Genomic DNA, 22,094 nt, shown 5'->3' on the forward strand with positions numbered 1-22,094 from the left:
TTTGTAGAAATGAATGGTATAGGGTTCATGAAATGTACACAGTGAACAAATCGATCAACCAAAAGTCAGATAGTCCAGTAGTTGATATTGTAGCTCAAAACCGAGGTTTCAGATTGTCAACTCTATTCATTCAACTACTACATCAAGAGCTCATTTTCAAATTATATACTGTGATTGAGGTGTTACTGGATTTAACATGACTTTGATTGAACTGTGGAATCTAATATGTGTAAACCTTGCATTTCTAACTCCATTAACTAAACTATAAAGCATGATGGAGTGGATACGTGTTCTATAACATACAGCATGCTGATTAATAATTATTATTCTAAACGCTTGGAGAACTCATCAACTCATGGGTCACTGTCGGTGATAATACATTCAAACACCACAAATCACAGCAGATCACTGCTGAATTGATTGTAAATGCCTTGTAATTTGGTAATGATGTTATGACAGTGCATGGATCATTAAGCAACGCCATTCCGTGATCCACAACTGAATGCAATGTTGCACATCACTGCTGTGATTGTGAATTAGATAATTGACAAGCTCGATTGGTTACAAATCAGTCGCAATATGAGCAGCTTAAACGCCAATACAATCAGTGATAATCAGTATTCCATGATTCCGCTGCAGTATTATTCACTAGCAATTTATCTCTTATTCAATAACCCTATCATCATGCTTGAGAATTCATCGACGTCAAGCAACTGAGAATGTGATAAGCCAGTAGAGATATTATGAAATTATCTTACTGAATCTTACTTTTTTACATCATCTACAGAATCTACAATCATTATCATTCCTGAATCCAATTTGAGATTACTAGAATTCTCTCAGAAAGTTAAAAGATTATAATAGCATTTGCGTATTATTCTATTCTGTTCAAACATTAGTTTTAGTATCTTTTTCTGCTTTGATTAAACTGTATACTGTACTTTTTGTTGTGTTAAGGAAACATATTTGGGTCATAACCTGTCGTTTCCGATGTGGTATTGTGAATGAATGAATAAATAAATTGATAAACTCACTGAAAAGTATTTTTGCAATTGCAATGATCTCGTTGAAAATTGATTTCCAGTTTTTCCAAGATTTTTTTTAAATCTACTGCATAAAATTTCAGGCGTAAAACATAGAAGCCACTTGTAGGCTGGAAAATGAATTTCTGTATTGGAAAAGCTCGGGAGATAACTGTTGGCTAAGAAAGTGTTAAGGGAGGAGGGGCATTTTCAATCTTCACTTTCGATTGCTTCACGTCCCCTGGAAACCCATTTCCTCCATCGGGGAGGATTTTGTTCCCCGAAGATGATGAAGAATAACACGGGATGTGGCGCTAAACCCGAGAAAAGGTGATAACCTTCAGTTTGTATTCTTCATCTAACCACTAACTGGAAAATATATCATGTCAATTCTTCATATTTAATGATATACTTATAATTGATTCTTCAAAATTATAGAACAATCGTCTGGTTCTACTTGGCCAAATAATTTTTCGCCCAACTAGATATTTCTGTGGAGTATAACAAAATCATGATTAGTCATTCGAGAATCGACAGAAAGACAGCAAAGCAAAGAGAAAATTGATGAGTGAATAAAAAATTATTATAAGCTCATTCATGGAGATCCAGCGAACAGACTCTGTCATGGAATAGAACAATTCACTAATTTCTATTTATTAATATGATTATTTCTAATTCACAATGGAGATTTTCAGAAAATCAAAACACTTTATTCGAGAAAAAAAATTTAAAACACTAACATATTATATAGTTTTATAGGGAAACAAGAAGAAGTGAAATACTGCATGAGCTTTTACTGAAGCTGACAGGAAAGGAAATGTGGCTATGGAGCATAAGTAAAAACTGCTGGCTGTAATGAAAGGACAACCATTTTTTGAAGAGTAAAAACTTGAATAATTAAAATAGAAATTAAGAGAATCTCTCAAGCTCTAAGAGTGGAAATTATTATCCTGAGAGAAGAAGAGGACTATGATAACTATCATCGTACAGCTTGAGAAACTGATAAGCATTAAACTTGATTCTAATCCCTAACTGAACGAAAAGTTCAACTTCAATACTGGATTCTTCCTAGTTTGGAAGTGGATTCTATTCGGAATTGTTAGTGAATTGAAAATGGATTGTAATCCATTATGATTATATCACAACATGTTGTAGAATTTTCGGGTAAATAGTGTGAACGAATCAACGGTCTCGTCTCTTCAACAGTCCTCAATATCTAGCCCAGAGTCTAGATCAATCTGAACTCTGTATTTTTAGGAAACTTCTTGTAAAAGGCAATGATGAATATTTTCTGTAATTCTGTGACAGGTACTGGTACTGAAAATAACTGGTGAATTTGAGAACAAGAGGGTTTGCCGATGTGATTTATAGAGCTTAAAAAACAGAGTAATAAATTAATCGATAGGCTTCATGTCAAAAAAGATGAGTACGCATGTTACGTTTCACAGCCTTTTATTCGTTTATTGGAATCCAGTTGAGACGATTCTTGAATGTTATGTTCTTTCACTTGTTTTGTACAAAAAGCTATGAAGGTTTTTGAAAAAATCCCTAGAATTATTGAGAAATCAGAGATTGTGGGAAAATGGTGATGTCTGTGCAAACATTTCCAGCTCTGCGGTCAGTAAAATGAAATTATTGAATGTGGGCCACCTTCCTGGCAGAATATTTAGTGGAACGTGAGGAGAAATACGAAATGCTCTTATTTTCATCCCTTCTCAAACTTACGTCTAGCATGGACTACATCATTCATTGCTTCGTACAACCATAGTAGAATAAAAACTAAGAATTATATAATAATTTGATTCAACCAAAACTAACACCAAACTAATATTTACTGCAAAGAGGAAATGAATCAGGTAGGTAAATAGAACAAGATAATGAAACATGGTAGAGATCCGTAGATTAATGCAGGAATAGAATGGAACATTATAAATTTGGCTCGTACTTGATGTAATAGAGTGAGTTGACTTGGAGGATTCAGATTCAGATCCAGATTCAGATTCCTTTATTCATTTGTGTTTAACAAAACATAATTCAACTTACGTTCTAGCGTTAAACATAAATACCAGTAGCGGTAAAATGACATTGTGAATCATATTAAACTGATGAATTCTACAATAATATTGAGCAAGAATAATGATGAAAAATGCAAAAGTTAAGGTACTACTGTAATGTTTCCACATGAAACGGTGAAGTTTGGACCTTAAGAAGTCCATTCTCAGAGAGGGTATCAATGATACCCTCCCCGTAAAAAAAAAGAAAGTTGAAAATTCAAACGAAATATCATGTCTAAGCGAAAAAAAATTAAGATAATGATATGATGAGGAATAAATGATGAGACTGATAGAAGTCAGTAAGTCCTAATTTCCCTATAATTCAACACTTCAATCTATTCAAAATAATCCACTTTCTACTCGTGTGATAAAACTTTTGTGAAATTAGAGGAAAATTCAATTGGACATGAGGTATCAAATGGACAACAAGAGAAAAACAATAGAACTACAAGAGTGCACTCATGAGATTAGCATTGTACTTTTCAACAAGTTGAGTCCTATATTCGAGCAGAAGTGAGGAAGTGAAGAGGTCTATTATAGCACTCATTATTATGCTCTCAGCGTTCCAACAAGTACAAAAGCTCCCTCGCCACTTCCTTAGATCACTTGAAAAAAGTTTTTCACTACAGTAATTCAGGGGTCGTTATAGGATGGAGAGCAGAGCAGTCTCCTGGGAGAGCAATATAATAAAAATGGTAATTTTCTCTATCTAGAGAATCATCATAATCCTCAATATATGACTTTGACTCTTAAATTGCGATTGATAGTTCTGCTGGATCAATTGTGTCATTCATCAATGGTTGATGATTCAGAACACTTCTAAATACTATTAAAATAACTCCCTGAACATAACGATGTGATATGATAATATGGAGAGTGAGAGAATAATAGTCTTCATAATATATGGAGAGCGGACGTCATTTTTTATCATTTATATAAACAATTACTCAACTTAAATTGGTTCGTATGTCATATAGTAGCAGTCGTAGTAATGTTACTCATGAGTCATAGCTCTCACAAAGTCTGATTCAATGTAACTAGAATTCTAGAATGTATTCTAGGTAAACATAATACTAGAATGTATTCTAGGTAGATTGGTCGGAGTGAACTTCATTACCCGAACAATAAAAGAGATTGAATTATCAGGTGGAGAGAATTTCAAAGTCATAGAGCTTGAACTATAAGTAGTGTTTTCAAAATTAGTAGAAATCTCAGGTGAAGAGAATTTCAAAACCATAGAGCTTGAACTATTAGTAGCGTTTTCAAATAAACAAACCTACTTTTGTTTTGGTGCAAACCGCACATCAAGATGGCCAATCTTGGAGACCACATTGACTCACATTAGTTATGCAAGATTTCATTAATTTATATAATTGCTTGTATAATGGAAAATGATAATTCTTGCAGTAAATATGTTGCGTGAATATTGATGTTGTGGAACTTTTCCATAATGGAAGAGACTTGAAATGATGTCAGAAATAAAGTGGATTCAATCTTGCAGTAAATTGTGTAATATCCAACACAAGGATGAGACAAAAAACTACTATTGTTATCTCTATGTGTTGGAGACTTTTTGTTCCAATACAGGGCTTACTCAGTTGGAGAGTGAAGGTAACGAAGTTGAAGAGGGAAGTTGTTTACTGAAAGAAATAAAAAGGAGAAGAGCACTAGTTGGTCATATTCTTCGACATGAGGGACTACCAGAAATGATAATGGAGAGGATGATTGAGGGAAGGAATGCGCGAGGAAGGCCAAGACTGGAATACATAGAGCAACAACTGAAGAAGGATTTGAGATGTTTCAACTACAGTGACCTCAAAAGTATGGCGGATGACAGAGAGGCATGGAGAGTTGCTGCCAAACAGCCCAACGGCTGTTAACCGAAAAAGAAGAACTACAGGGCTTTATAAAAATTATTGTGGAACAGTTTATTGGGTACTTTTTTACGAAATCCAGATCAATTCTAATAGAGGGATGTAAAATAGAAACTCACGTCTGCACAAAGATCCATCGAAGCCACAGTGGGGTGTATCTGGTGGTGGGTCCAGTCTCCCCCCCGCCCAATGTATGCTTGTATGTGGCACGTATTCCAGAGCATGCTTCACTCCTATGTAGTTCGCGACTATCTGCAACAATTTAAAAATAATACAATAAATAAACTTTGGATGAATTCCTATTGCACTTCCCCCACTTCCATACATTCCATTAAAATTATATTATCCGTTACTTACTTCTAGTACTCAACATCTTCTAAAATAGTTCTGAATAGGCAACCAGCTTGGCTAGCCTAAATTTGTCCACGGCCATGCGGAAGAATTCAGCTGATGTTTTCCCGGTTCACTTCCTAAGGTTATGCAGCCTAGATATTCTTCTCCTTCCAGGACCTGTTCTTCTATAGATTTTCCACTGTTCGTAAATATAGTACACTGGAAAGGACTATAGTGAAATGGAAGGTACGTTATCAGGCTGGTTCTGCCAGAGAACTTGAGAATCATTCATTGTTCCAAGCAAACTCAAGGGGATGAAGTTTCGAGGTTATAAACTATGTGGAATAAATCAGTAACTGAGGAGTCAGTACATTACAACATAGGAATCAGATAAATAGATATGAGTAAGTTAATGTAGTCTAAATATAAGAGGTAGATGAGGAAGCTGAATTTCAGCTTTTTAAAAAAAAATTGTGTAACACTTTAAAGCATTGGAAATATTGAAGAGTAATTAACACGTGATAATAATAAGCAGCTCAAGCTGAAATTTCATATTTTAAAGTTGACTGTTGAAATTTAAAATATACTTTAGCAGTTTTGGTAGTAGGAACTATAGTAGAAATATTACAAGAATGAATATGTCATCAAAAAGATGCACTTTGTATTTTGTCACAATAATAAATTCAAATTTCCCAAAGGAGTGCCAAGCTTATTTTTCTCAAGTTCAAGAAGCACAGCGTGCTCTACTTTTACAAAAACAAGAAATTAATTATTCATCTGTCAGCGCTGTCCTATTAGGAGACTGCAGTCTGCAGCTTTTGAAAAATGAGCTTTCAACTCAACCACTACACACAAACTCTTCGAAATGTGTTCAGAGCATGCCCGTGACCACGATCAGTTACCAAGCTAATTGCAATTACGTCTCCTTGCAATAGAAGTTTCAACCAACAAACATTAATCAAACATCTCGAAACTGAACGTAAATGAAAAATTGAATCAACCCACAGTTTTCTGTGATAAAGTTTTTAGAATTTTGAAATTCATTATCAAAAGTTGTGGAGAATAACTTGTTGGTCAAGTGAAAAGTGTATTTCTATTCATAGAAAAATCAAAAGTGATTTCCTGTTAACTTGAGATGGTTTAACGTATTATCAAGGCATGAAAAGGTGTTAAATAACATACGTATTGGATTCAGGCTACAGTAGTTGAAAATAAACCACGACGATAAAATCAAAACATCGATTTCCTGGATCACTGTCAGTTTACTATATCTTTTCGGAATATATATTGAATAGCTCTGGAAAGCAGCATTATGAATAGAAATTGATTGGAGTAATAATGAGATTAATTAAGTGAGTTTTCGATTGACCGACTATAATTCTTGAATAATATATCTATCATTTCCATTCATTGATAAAATTGAGTGTGTTGAAAGGTCAAGATGATTCTGTTTTAATTCTATGAATGGAATTTTTGCATCAAACCTTACCGCATTACACACAAACTACAAGAATAATTAAGTCATTGGCAGAGTTAAAATGGAATTGTATATGGAAATTGTAGCTCTGTGCACTAGTCCAGTACAAGCAAATTGTACGATACAAGTACATCAAATAAATGAATAAATAAACAAGTTACAAAAATCTCCAGGTCGTCGACACAAAATGAGAGCTGAGAGCTTGCACTCATTATCAGCAAAAAACCCTAGTTTCAAAATGCATTTACAGCAGATTAATTTTAGTTTAGCAATAAGGAATGAATGACCGCATCCACTGTTAAACTTGTATTATTTAGCGTTTGGTCACAGTTACAACCTCACACGATGTAGCAGCTGACTCCTTGTATCGCCTTGACTTGATCCTTGCTCTGCGGTCGGGGTTGGACCAATAACACGTAAGGCATTGGCAAATGATAAATGATCGCACCAAATTGCATTTTGTGACGTCATAGCGTGCTATGCTCATGTACAGAGTGGCATCACCCCTGTCCACAGATTATTGCTTCACAATGACGCACTTTTATTCCGATGCAGCATAGAACCATATTATACCAAGCCGAACGACAGAATTTACAAGTGAAAATTGATGAATTTTCAATATTATTTTCAAATTAATGAATCCTCATGCTATTTTACTCACGACTCTTACTTCTCGCAAATAGATATTTTCATTTTTTTCCATTTTCAATCCAATTCTCAATAAATATATTCCAATTTAAATGAATACAAAAATCCATTTGTGTCAATAAACAATTAATTTGTATTGCAATCCTGTGCAATATTCAACAGTGTCAATGAAGGGTCGAGTTACAGGAATATCTATGTTATTGTAATATCTAAAGCAGTTATCATCAATTGAATGATGTTTAAGCTACTCTATCATTGTTATAGGGCGCAATATATTATGCAAAAATGCAGCAACTCTTCAAACTCCAGTTCAAATAATTTGTATTTCAATTTTGTGCAATATTTAACAGTGCCAATGAAGGGTCGAATGTTACTGGAATATCTATGTTATTGTAATATCTGAAGCAGTTGTCATCAATTGAATGATGAATAGGCTACTCTATCATTTATAGAACGAAATAGTATTATGGAAAAATTCAGCAACTCTTCAAACTCCAGTTCAGTACAGGAAAAATTAACCGAACAGAAACCCTTCCTCACAAGGATTTAATAGAATTTTGTGTTGATCCAATAGTTTCACCATATGATGAAGTTCATGACGGATGATGGAATTCTATTACAGTACTGACATTGGTTTTATAGACTAACAAACCACCACTCAAAATCCATCAAACTTTTCAACGCTGCATTTGACGTCCACAACGAGAAGAAACCGACTGCTGCGAACTATTATGGCATTTCAAAATAGGGTCGGTCAAAACTACTCCCGCAGAATCAATTATGCTAAACACAGTCAAAACACATTGCAAATTAATGGGTTTCATCCAGTGTTACGATAAAGTTCTGATAGTAGCATTATTACGTCGCAAATTGGAAAAGCTATCAGTCCAGTTCACAAGGAAACCAACACTCCATTCCACGAACGGAAGTTCTATCATAAACCAACCAACATCTAGTTCATACACTCCACAATGACTATTATTTATTGACAATTGTTCTACGATTTCAACGTTGAGGCTGTAAAATTGTGACCAATATTGGTTATTATTCGAAACTGGAATAAACTTCGCTTGAATTTAAATTCGTAGAAATCAAGATTGATATATCATGAAAGATATCTAGAAATCAAGTATCACATATATTGAATATGATATGACATATCAGACATTATACCTTGATTGACATATCAAGGAATATGATATTCTTAATAGATACATTAAGAGGATATATAGAAAACTGATATCATTGGAAAAATAAATAAATGTGTCCTCAAACTTTCATGCACAGTATTTATTTGCTACTAATTCTGGAATGACTCATTTGAAAGATAACAACCTTAGCCGCCTTAGCCGCTCATATATCTAGGAGTAAAAATGTTGATATGATTGTTATTTAGGATTTCCTCCTTATAGATGACTTAGATATAGTATCCAAATACTAATATAGTTGAAAAAGATCACCAGTGAATTGTTTTTAAATGGGTAGTGCACAATGTTAATCACAAGATCTACAATATATTATTATCAATCAAAGTTCCAAACGTTCTTCCAAATGACTGATAATAAATTATGACTGATAGTTAATGATGTCAAAAGCACAATAAATTTATTATGGAGTTTTCTACCAAAATTACATAGGATCCAGGCTATTAGATAATTGTTCCTTTGAGGTTTGAGATCTAGATTGAAACTGCCAATGTGACAGGAATTGATTTTGCAAACTCAATACAGAAGTTCTAAGAAAGTTCCGAATCAGAAATAGCGTGTAGAATAGTGTATTCAGCTACAGACATTCACTCAACTCCCGCCAGGTGTTCATGAACGAGCAATATTTCGAAGAAGACTTGTGAATGGTTGGTAAAGTAAGTTAGTGAGTTCCCCGTGGAATTTCAATAGAGACTTAAACTTTCCTAAGAATTCGCATGAGATTTAAGTATATGCAAATGCGTCTCGACAATTGGAGTGCGGAAATAAGGTCGTTGAATGACTCTTGGAGAATGAAAAATGGTTATAGCTGAGTCGTATATTGATTGAATGAGCTGAGAATGAAAACATTCAAACTTTAATTCAAGTAACTCTTTTCAAAAAGCTGGAATCCATAGTAGCTCTCTAAAGCAAAATTGGGATTAAAATTCCCCTAATACCACAACTTCTTCATTCAACCATGTCTTATATTCAAAAAACTGCCACTGATTTATTAGTTTTCTTTTATTCTTCTATTGATTCAAAGATACACAATTATTTTTTAAATGATTTGGAAGGAATCAACGCCATTTTTTAGCTACTTTTGAGTTTTCGGTACATATAATATAAATCAACACGATTTTTTTTCAACGAACCAAAGACATTTTTTTTAAATAATTTGGAACGGATCAACAGGCTCAGCTTAAAACTGTGTCTCCCCCGAATAGTCATTAAAATAATCCAGATAATGTTTACTCCACTTTAAAATGTTTTCTAATTTTCCTTCCACTTTAAAAGGTATTGAATATTCAAAAAACACATCGAGAGAAATAATTAATAGTACCTATCAGAATAGCTATATTAGAGTTTTCTCCTATTGTTTTCGGACCTAAGTAAACGTTTTCTATATTTCACGAATATGATTATAACGCTCATTGTGTTTGTTCGATGTATCATACAATATGACTTTTTATCTTTCAAAGTTTATAAGGTACTGATAAATATCTCTCAAAGCTGAAATTTATTGGTCTTTTGTAGGCCTCCTTTGTCCAAGAAAACACTGAATTTGATTGACAAGGCAACAAATACAAAAGTGGGGAAACCGCAAGGAAGAACAACATGGAAACTTCTTATCAACTGAAATACTCTAAACAGTTTGAATGGAGGAACTAGGGGGAAACATGATAAGACTGAACATTCAGTTTTGAGAGAATGATTGAAAAAGTTTCATTCCAATCAACATTCTCAACATTAATGTTAAAACAAAATGTTCTCAACATTTATGTTTTTACAGAATGTTTGTAACTATAGGACTTTCACATTCACACCCTCATTATCAGACAAACATTATCCATCAACCACGCAATGAGCATGGAGCTATTATTGGTTTCTGTTTGTTTAAGTATATCCATAAGAGGATGACTTCAAACGATGTTGTGATTTTTAGTGATTTCAATCAGTCTCTACCAATCGTTATTGATGATTATTGCAGGGAGGAAACAATGATCGAATCCATTAAAGAACTCGAAGTTTACACAAAAAATATATAATATAATAATACTCATGTTTGTTTTTGTAAAGACGAGGAGTAGGCCTATCCAGTGTCAATGAGAAGCCTAACTACTTGTCAAAGCTTCGTGAGCTCACTTGAAGTCTGACTGATACCTGTAATAAAGTGATGACATATTGAATCCTTCAACAACATGAGTCCTTTGAAAGTAGTAAATTCATATTCCAACTTGACATGCTTCCTGGGAAAAATCTCGTCACCGGTAGCCAATAACGAAAATATTGACAGATATTGGATCGCATCCTTTGATCTGACTTCAAACATTGATATTCTGACAAGCATGTGATGCACTTCCTATGTGGAATATGGGAAAGAGATAATATTTGGTAAAACATAAAAGTCAGTGAGAAAGACGAAGGGATAATATACTCGTAGACTGGGAATTATTCCAGGAATTTTCTCTTTGGAATTTCCTCTTCAGAGAACTCAAAACCGATATGAAGCCTTATCAGTACAAACATTTTTTAAGTGGATTTATTCATCAATTTACCCAATCATGCCCAAAGCTGTTTTTCCAATTTATATGACAGTTGAAATGTTATGCATGAAATTGATTCGCGCAATAATGTGGATATGAGGCTAATTGATTGAAATGAATGCTGTTATTGTAGACTTACTCTGAATTCAGATGTTACTGGGTCCATGTCGAGAAGAGAGTAATCAGCAACTCTATCGCCATTTGCATCGATGTTGACATCACCAGTAATTCCTAAAACAGAAGAAGCAATTGATTTTAGAAAGATAATCATCCATCTAATACATTTTTCCAAATTTTTCGATTTTGATCAGATCAGGAAAATTGGATGGCACTCTATTACTTTAGATCAAGGACCAATACTTCTTTCTCTGGGCCACTCTAACAAGTCATTTACAAGTAGAGGAGATATCTTACAAGTAATTCTTTGATCGAGACTTGAATTCTCCAAAAATATGAACAACTTTTTAAATAATTATATTATTCTAATGATGGTCTGCTCAAAAGTCCTAGAGAATGTGTCCATTGAATTAGATAATCACGCTCTGAAGCAAGTTAAAATGTTTAAATATCTTGGAAGAATTATATTAGAAGATGGACAAGATAGACTGTATATAAAGCGCCGAATCAGAAAAACTGAGGGTATGTTTATTAGTGAAAGACAGCTTCTTTCCTAAAATAGTCTAACGTTGGATATAAGAAAGAGACTAATAAAGAGTTGCATTTGGAGTATAGCTCTCTATGGGTCTGAAACGTGGACTATTGGTAAGGCTGAGGAAAAGACTCTAAATGCTTTTGAAGTGTGGTGTTGGTGGCGAAGGCTCGAAATGAAATGGACTGACTGAATTACGGAAGAGGAGGTTTTCCTGAAGGCAGAAGAAAAGAGATCTCTTCTGGATTTTCTCAGAGAAAGTCGACATTCTTGGATTGGACACATTAAAAGACACGAAACATTGACGTCAAGTATTCTGGAAAGTACAGTTGATTGACAAAGGGGTCGTGGAAGGCCCCGGCTACAGCATTTAAGACAAATGACGAAGGATCTGGGTGATTTGAGCTATGTAAAATGGAAGAGTGAAGCAATGGACAGAATTAGATAGAAGGCTGTCAACCAATCAAACGATAGCGCTGAAAGAAGAAGATATTATTGTTATTAATAATTAATTCCCATATCCTTCCGATATAAAGATCCTATTTACTATAACTGAATCAATAATCTATATGGTAAATAAACGGAACATCCATAAGATAGATGACATCGTTATTGAATGTAATGATTATAAACAAGTCCATGTCCATCAATAATTTTGATGAGTTAGAAGAAGTTATTATAGGCTAGTATAAACTTCATAAACTGAGTTCTCCAATCAGGAGAAGGGGAAAAGCGATGAAATGGAGGTGGAGCAGAAACACATTTAAGGCATAATGAAGTAGTGGAGAGAATTCAATAAGGAACTGAGAACGGGATTTGGAAAAAGGAACGACGATATAAGGTCATGTGTGGAAAATGAGAGTTGAGAGAGTCGAGGAATACCGGAAAATGCGGAAAAGGTCGGGAAAGCGTATTATGAAAGTCGTGTAGTGGGTGAGTTCGGTTCATGAACAAGATGCTTCGGGTTTATTGTACGAGCACTTAACAAGTATGTGAGCTTCAAAATGAAAGGGCTAGAATAGATGGTTGAGGGGAATGTTAGATGAAAACTAAAAACGGACATCTGATTCACAAAAGACTCTCTCTAAGCTCTGGCTCGAATGGGGCTGACAGTGCTAAATATCTCTCGCACTCTGTTTTAACTCTGACTTCAAAAAGTTCCGTAGTTGTCTCAGGAAGCTATAAAAACTTTCAACATGTGTATTCGAAAAAATAATTTATAAACTTGCCTTTTATTTCATTTCCGACCAATCTAGGAGAAATATGGAAGATAGTAAAACGATTAACATGAAAAAGAAGAACCTAGAACTCGAACTAGAAACTACTGGATGAAAGAGAAAAGTCGGTAAAAACTTATTAATTGGTTTTAGAAAGAGATCTTCCACAACCTGTTTCAACCTGCGTTGAAGTTATTATGAATGCAGTAATTAAAGACGAGAAAATGGAAGTTCCATTCAGGAATCATGAATATTTTGGAATATGAACAATTCAATTCTTCTTCCTTTTTTGTTTCATGCACTCGTGAATTTTTCTCTGTTTGAGGCTTAAATATTGTAGAAGGTAGAATAATATCATATTATTATAAGATGATCCACATCATCTTCGATAAGACTTATGGTGAAATTGAAGTGACTGAATGTCAGAGATGAGAATGAACAATATATTATATGTTAGATAGTGGAGCATTGTTATTGGTGCAAGTTTTGAGATAAATTTTCCAAGATACTCCTAGAAGCAATATTTTTCACACTTGCTTCCTCACTGAACGTAGAACAAACACATAAAAAATGCATCGCTGAAACGCTAGATCCAATAAAGCTGAGCAAAATGTTTATCCACTGCAAAGTTGAGCATTCTACTCGTTGCGCAGGTAGTACACGAATATTGTCCGTGGGGATTTTCAAAGTTTTCCATTCTCTATAACTGAAAACACGCCATGAACCGGGTGAGAAAACTACTATTCAGCTATAGTCTAGCGTTTTATTGCTCTTCGGGATATTGAAGGTTGCATGGGTCGAGATGGGACCAGTAGTGAGATGTTTTCAGAGGTATTCCAGTAACATGTCGAAAGAAGTATTTATTGGTTGAGGAAGAGCGTAGATAAATCATACACAATCACATATATGAACGATGTATATATGTATGTTCACTCACGTATAATCAATCATCTAGGACGGTTTTACTATCTACAATAGGCATACTAGGAATGTTTTACTATCTAATAGGTACGATCTACTCTAGAGCGTACCTATTCAGATTTATTATATCTTACGACTGAGTAAACTCTATAAAAATTGATTTATACTATTGAAAATATTTGTGTAGTCTACAGTGATATTGCAGAGAACATGATAGGATTGTTGATGGAATGATTGGAAATTGGTAGTAGAAAACTGGAGCTTCAGGACGATGAAAACTAGGCTGAGGTACTGGCCTCTATGGTGTTCGATACAATGAGAATTCACCACATCAAGGAATTCGGGATATTTCTTTACACTAATCAGATGATTCTTTCAAAAATGGAGTCGTGAAAAATACTTGGAACCAAGTAGAATTGTAAATTTTATTATGCTCAACTCCCCAAGTTGTTTCACACTAAACTGGAAACCACACCATTTATTTATTCAACCTACGTTTTGTCTTTTCCTTCTGAATTCTCCAAAAACGTATATTATACGCCTTATAGTTGTAGCTGTACTTATGAGTATAACAGCGAGTGATTTCATGGTTTTCAAAGGCTTCAAATTTTCTTAAATAACTCAAAAATTATCAACTTTGCAGTGACTATCCAGTTGGATATTCTATTGTTTGTTTTCCACTTCACTTAAATGTTCTATTTTCCATATTTATTGAAAATTTTCTGATTTCAGATTAACACAATTAAGTGTTGGGAAGCAATTGAATGAACTCCAATATGAATATAGTTTTAGTAAGAATATATATTATAGTATACTAGTTCACCGGTTGGAAGTTGAAACATAACTTATATATATGTAGCATAATTGTATTCCTGTCCTTTTCTCTCCCTGTTTTCCCTTCTCCTATTTTATCATTCAGTGTTCTACTATCTTCCTTGTCACCAATCTTTTTCTTCAGCCTTCTCCTGTTCCCTTTTTAACTATTCGTGAATAGTTTTGAACTGGCCAGTTTTGAGCTGAGCCGCTGAACATGTTGTTGTCTCCCGATCCTAATATGTGCATGATTTTTAAATGTATTGAGGCACAAAAATTGTGTGAGTTAAGTGTTTCTCACCTGGAATGGTTCTATTCCACATGCGCTGCGTGATGAGCTGACCGTCAGCCTGCGTTCCGCCGAGACGCAGAGTTTCGTTGAGCGCCAGTGAGTAGAGCAGAACCGCATCATAGAACGCAGTCACAAACGTAGACACCGACTCGTTGCCAAACGTCAGGTTGTACTTCTCCTCTGCTAAACGCTTCACCTGCAAACATCACACCAAAATTTTTCAACTTGATTAAAAATTATATCAGTCAGGCTCGCTTCGCTCGCCATATTCGTCTAGCCAGGGGGCTCCGCCCTTTGGACCCCCGACTGGATCGTCCAAGAATGGGATCAGCAGCTGCATTTTTCATTTGAGCATTTTTATCATATGTTAGGACGATCCAGTCGGGGGTCCAGACTAAACGTCTGGCTAAACGGATATGGCGAGCGAAGCGAGCCTGACGGCTATTCCCAGGAATAGCTCTGATTGAAGTAGCAGTGCCTAATCAATTTTTCCGCGATGCATTTCAATCTTCAACTTGGTGCCAACCTAACAGAGTCAAATCAACTTAATTCCAACCTGACAAAATTATTAATTTAGTTACCAGTTAACAACTGTTTCGAAGAGGTACACTCTCTAGATTATAGTTCTATATTAACATATGGTATGGACATTTTTCAATTATAATTAAGAGAATAAGAAGAATATACATTCTAAAAGACGAACTTTAAACCCTTAAAAACTACCCTTAGAGTAAAAATATTGCCAAAAGATTTCTTAGTGCGCCTCTAAAGGGCCAACTGAACATACCTACCAAATTTGAACGTTTTTGGTCCGGTAGATTTTTAGTTCCGCGAGTGAGTGAGTGAGTGAGTAAGTCAGTCAGTCAGTCAGGGAGTGAGTGCCATTTCGCTTTTATATATATAGATACGAAATATGATATAGTATTTTAATAGGGCCACTTGATTGTACAATTATAGAAGAAAACATTTTTTTTATATACACGACTAGTTTTGACATTTAATGTTTCTCTTCTCAAAAAAAGTTCAATTTATATGGATAAGTAGTTTTTTTAAATACTTGAGAATGACATGTCGGAAATAGTCGTGTATAATTTTAAATAAATATTCAAAGAGTACTAGTTATTTTCTATGGATAATGATGGAGATGATTAAGCTTGGTAGTGGATGGTGGAATGGTTTTTCGGATGGATACCGAAAAATTGAGAATGAATAACGTTGAACAACATTCATCAGAGGATGCAAATACACACATGAGACAATACTTATAATTATACTTATACTTATACTTATAGGCTACTAAACCTGTCAAACATTATTGTGATAGTATGGTGAAGATTCCATGAGGATATGGAAAGTTACTTCCTGTTACAGTAATAAGACTGGTTTGACTATCTGTAAAAATAGCCATAGAAGCCTTATATAGAGACTGCAATGACACCTTTGAAATCCGTTCAAGCAATAAGATTGCTTGAAATAATTCTAATCAATAAGATTGAATTGCTTCATTCATCACAAGGTTAAATTTTCGTCAAGATTCTCTACTCTACATGATAATGTGAATCAGAAATTTTCCTGGAAGATTTCAAAAGGCATAAACTAGAGAATTATTACTCTACACTATTAATCAATGATGAGAGATGCATTTTATACAGTAGGTCTGAATGTGGATAGTATTTTTATATTGATATGAAAAGGAAGAGTTTATAACATATCAATCCACTCCCATCCTCGAAAAAGCATGTGGAAGAGAGAAGGGGACATTTTTTCAATCAGGAGACATTTTTTTGGAACGAAAACTCGAAATTATTATTTCAAATTGGAACAGGTTCCACCATAAAGTATATTATCATGATATATATTCCATCATATGTTATCATTATATAGTTGAATATTATGTTACGGCTATCCATCGACTCACGTCGATTGACTATTTGATACGATTGTGGAATTGAATCCATTAATTTGAACGGATTCTATATCAAATTCAAATTCAAATCTTTCCTCAAAATTCAAATTCAAATTTTATCCATCAAAGAATACATATTTACAAAATTATACTGTAACAATGATAAATATGAAGAATATACTCCCTGCGTGGATGATTTGTGCGTGTGCAGGGAGGAGTAGAACTGAATCGGACACTTAAAATACACTGGTTTGAATTGATGAAATTATGCTACTTGAACATAGTTTGGAATATTGAAATATGAAAAAATATATATTTATATGATATTGTGTGGGCGGGAAAAAAATTAACAATAATTGTTGAATAAATTCAGTTTCTGTCAATTTTTCCAATAATCTGGAATTATATTTTTTGGAAGTGTCCATTGGTTACTGATAAGATAAGCTCTCCCACGGATGACTTCTTTACTCAAGTCATATGTACAAATTATGTGCAATGCGTAACCTCCTGATTGAATACAATTCATTGTAAATCAAATCATGTTAACTTTTATTCTGAAAATCGATTCTACACTTTTCAAATGTGTTGTTAAAATTGAAGTTTCAGCATGGAATGGTCAGAATAACAGTACAGCTGAAGTGGAAGCGCCTGGGAAATTCAGCCCATCATCTCGAGTAGGTGTTGAAGGGTATAAAAAGAGACAGAATGGTGTTGGAGATTATAAATAAGGCTGAGGAACTTGGAAAAGTGTCGGAAAGGGGGAGTAGAGAAAGGGGTGAAGGAGAAAAGACAATCCGTTACGTTTTGTCACCGATGAGAGGAGAGCAGATGTTACAACGCTGAAAATAATTACAACAGCGAAAGGAAACAGCCTGAATTGAGAGACAGTTCACAGTTCTGAACGAGCCTCTCGGAGATGTTTGATCATTTACAAAGTTCACATTTTCAGAGTCGCTGCTTCTTCTTTTTTCGCGTCGACGAACAAAAGATTTCTGTTTGTTGCACGGTGAGATTCATTCTGTCGAAAAAATGTACGCACACAGGGGACTTTATTTGTAAACAGAAAATCCGCTGCTACTTATAACACGTTATATTTTTATCTGAGCATGCTCTAAATTACAAATCTTCATCAAAATTATCTCGGATGTCAGCTCGCCGTGTTCCTTCCTCAATTCATTATCTCCCCTGTTTTCACGCTCTTTTTATCTTAGTTTCGAAGAGTATTATTATTCTCTGATATTCTTGAAGTTTTGCAAAAGGCATGTACACGATTATGTAGCCTCGAGTGAACAGTGTTCACTCGAATTGCATTTTCCCACTACAAACATGAATGATATTTTTAATTGGTTAATGTGTCAGAAAAATCAGTGATCGTTTTGTGTTAAAAATTTCTCTGGTTCATTAATTTGATAATATGATTGATAATCCCATCCAAGATTACAGTAGTAAACATGAACAAATATAAAATAGATATCTGCATAAAATCAAAACTGCTAATGGTATTTGATATAGGAAATATGGTTTTAAATGGTGGGCTACATTCATGAACCTTCACAGCCTTCTATTTATCCATAAATTATTGTTCGCATTATCAAATTGAGAAAATATTTAGTCATTACTAATTGATATAGGATTATTCTCACTGAATTTTCGATCAGGATTATTACTCGTTGTAGAACAGTAATACGAATTGTTGCTTCGAGTCACTCACTCGTTTTTTTCACCATATCTCCAAAACCAAATGATCAATCAATATTTTCGATCTATTTTTTTAAGAGCATTATATTCTCTACAATTTTCATCCCCTAAACGTTTTTCTATCTCCAATAGGAAGCGAATTATAACTCGTCGGAAATTGGTAATTTTTTCAACATTGCGAAAAATCGCTAAATCCATGTTTTTCCTTTTCACTTCTTATAAAGTCGTATGTGGTATTTTTTGATCGTGTTTTAGAGTATTACTAAGATGTTAATACAATCACCAATGATAGAGTTGAAACAAATAAGGTATATTTTAGGGTAATGATTTAATTTATGAGACTCATGTTTTGGCGCTAACTGTCGTTGGGTGAATTCAGACTGAATGCTAATTGCTAAAAACGGCCATTGTTGGGAATAGAATTGTGCACGTTATACAGTGTTATAGTGTAAAAATTATCAAGTAGGCTACTTACTAGAGTAGATTTCATGAAATAGTCCAGTTGAGGATTATAATGACTATTTGACTGGGTTATCTACTTTTCCATAACAATAAAATTCATGAGTCATCACTGAATCATTTAGACCCATCACTGAATCCTAAGCAATCCACGATAGACTTCTTCGAATAAGGAATATGAAATAATCTCTTAACTCCAAATAGGAGCATGAGGTTAACCCAGCCCACAAAAGAATTCCAATCCCTCTAGAAAGTATAACCAGGACCGTCGTGAAGTGAGGGATTCTGCGACAGCCTTATATATTTTTATAAGGAGCCACGCTTCATGTAGGCGTATGATAAATGTGAATGCGCAACTTTCTCTTCCACAAAATATTCTATTCCAGACCGAGTTTAACCGAATATGAACCATCTTGACTTGACTTAAACGCCATTGGATTGAACCAAAAATGCAACCTCCTTTCACAAAGTAAATAAAATATCATGTAACTGTAAAGTAAATCAGACTTTATCGTGTGTAATATAGTCAATATAGTCTCTATTTTGAAACACTAATTTGATTGCATTTGAAAAATCAATAATTACATTTCAAAATCCAGGTTTTCTCTCTGGCATGGAATTGCCATTTTCCTTCCTCATTTAACTACTGGTTGTTTCTGACAATTGGTACTTGAAATGAGAGATAGTTAATTAAGGTGAAATTAAGAAATTGAGGAATTCCACAACATCTCTATTTCTAGTGTTGATCGGATAGTCATTTATTTTACAATATTCACCATTTCCAAACATCAACGCTTTCCTCTCTTGTCTAATGTCTCAATGGAGAAAGTCACTGAGAAAAACGTGGAGGCTGTGGATCCGTACCTGAATTTCTAGAAATCGTCCAGTGCCAACATATATTTCAGTGATAAGAGTTAATCTCATTTTATAATTTTCCATAGCTTTTCTCTGTCTTTAAGATTTCAAAAATGTTCCAATAAAGCGTTTATAAAGTTGGAACCATGTTCAAACATTCAGAGAGATGAGAGAATTTTTCCAGGAAATCGGTGATGACACTCTCAGCGATCATGGAAATAGAGAGAGATGCATTCTTATAACACGAAAAAGATCGAGTAAACGGTTTAATAATTCAGGATGAGAAGGAGAACAGTTAGAGAAGCGATGAATTTTTGATTACTCACTTCTAACGAGAAGTTCAAGTAGGCCTCATTTGTAGGGGTTCTCGACGTGATTGTTAGGAGCGCTGTGTACGCTTTCTTGGCTCTCTCGTTGCGCTCCACCGTGTCGTTCTTCACATTCCACGGAGTCGCCGAATTTCCGCTGAAAATAATAAAGCAGATATGAATTTCATCGATTGGGAACTCAACAAGATAATCGGTTGGTTTGACAGCTGATTTCCTCTTTATGTTGCACATTGTTATATTGCTTAGCTAATCGCTGAAAGTTATGTTTTGAAGTATAATAATATGCTTTAAAAGCTTGTTAGAGTTTGGGAATAGGTAGAATAGTCACCTCCAGGGTTGGAGAACTTGCTGAAAAACTTACTGTTGTATTGTAATCTTTGAAACCCGCAACTTCTAATTATACACAGTTATTGAAATAGCTAAATATTCCTTTCACAAGTAAAATTATTTGATAGCACGTTTCATTGGGGATCCTATTTGAAATAAAAGATTACTCTATCACTTTAATATTTTTGTCCCTCATATGAATTTCAAACTCATTTTTTTAAAAGAGAAGGTGGTCATGTAATACATGATTTCAATACAGAGTTCCAAGAGCAAATGAATGCCAAAAACCGCATATTGATATCTCAACCCGTATCATTTCGTTGATCTAAAAGTTGTAAATTATGTTTTATAGCTAAAATCATGAGTTGGCGCATATTATGAATGAATAAATCGAAAAACTGTTGTAATTGCATGCAATGAGTTCTTCAGCTGATTAAATGATAAATTAAAACAATTTTTTTCTTATGCACTTCCAATGTTATCTGTTATATCCTGAAGAAGGACGAAGGAGTGAGTCGTTGTCCAACGAGCTTGGCCTGTAAATGCTTCGAAGAATAGGTGTTAAAAATTTGAAGCTGATTGATCAATTCTCTCTAATGTTATTGCAAAACATACAAACAGACTGACAACGACTTTGGCCTTCAGTAAGTCAAAAGTTAAAACTCGCTAACGCTCGTTCAACAAGAGACTTGAAACTCATATGAACTAATTCTGGACTCAATACTGGAATACTGCACCATAGAGCTATTCACAAATATCGAAACATATTACAAATATTTGGACATAGGCCACAAAATTAAGACATAATAACCAACTAGTTGTATTGTGAGTGATGCTCTGGTATTTCTCAATAGTAATAGAAGTGATGTTTATTAAATAGTGTTGACAACATTTTCTCGAGTTTATTCATTAGTCACGTAATTTTCGAAATTTTCCACCTCGTACCTCGTATAAGTTTGAGTAGATAGATTTTTTTATTTATATTTAAGAGTAGCCCTGAAGGAAAAAAGACAAGTTTGAATAGGTTTGGACAGAAACATGTATACCTAGTTTATCAAGTCAACTGTGTATTTTACATTAGTAAAATGATTCATTAGTAAATGATTAGTAAAATTATTGGAAGCCATGTAGTCTGATTTGACAATTATATTGATTCAAGTTATGAATAAAATCTACTTGATCTTGTGAAAACTACTTATTTATTGGAACTATATCATACTACTTTCGGTTATTGATACCCATCAAATAAAACTGAGAGCATTAACATTGGGTAGCAGAATAGATGAAGCACTACGATTGACCATTAGCTGTTGACAAAATGGAGGTTCAGCTCTACTGTCATTGGCCGAGATGATAGTGTGGGTGAAAACCTGTGATTGGCCATTCGCTATTGACGAAATGGAGTTTCAGCTCGACTGGCATTGGCCGAGACTAGCCAGTTGCAAGAACTTGGGCGATCTAGTCTCGGCCAATCTCAGTCGAGCTCAACC

General features: G+C 34.4%; 1 protein-coding gene across 5 annotated transcripts in view; it reads right to left on the reverse strand.

Annotated features, from left to right (window-relative positions):
- Positions 1-22,094, reverse strand: part of LOC111048211 (atrial natriuretic peptide receptor 1) — a 448,703-nt gene that overhangs the window by 134,697 nt on the left and 291,912 nt on the right. For all 5 annotated transcript variants that reach the window (XM_039426765.1, XM_039426764.1, XM_039426768.1 and 2 more), the window contains 4 exons: positions 20,275-20,413; positions 15,040-15,226; positions 11,278-11,369; positions 5,070-5,202 (listed from right to left, as the gene is read on the reverse strand). In XM_039426765.1, the coding sequence (XP_039282699.1) occupies positions 5,070-5,202; positions 11,278-11,369; positions 15,040-15,226; positions 20,275-20,413 (551 nt within the window). The remainder of the gene's footprint in view (positions 1-5,069; positions 5,203-11,277; positions 11,370-15,039; positions 15,227-20,274; positions 20,414-22,094) is intronic.

Source organism: Nilaparvata lugens, chromosome 4, assembly GCF_014356525.2.
Source record: "Nilaparvata lugens isolate BPH chromosome 4, ASM1435652v1, whole genome shotgun sequence".
NCBI lineage: Eukaryota > Metazoa > Arthropoda > Insecta > Hemiptera > Delphacidae > Nilaparvata > Nilaparvata lugens.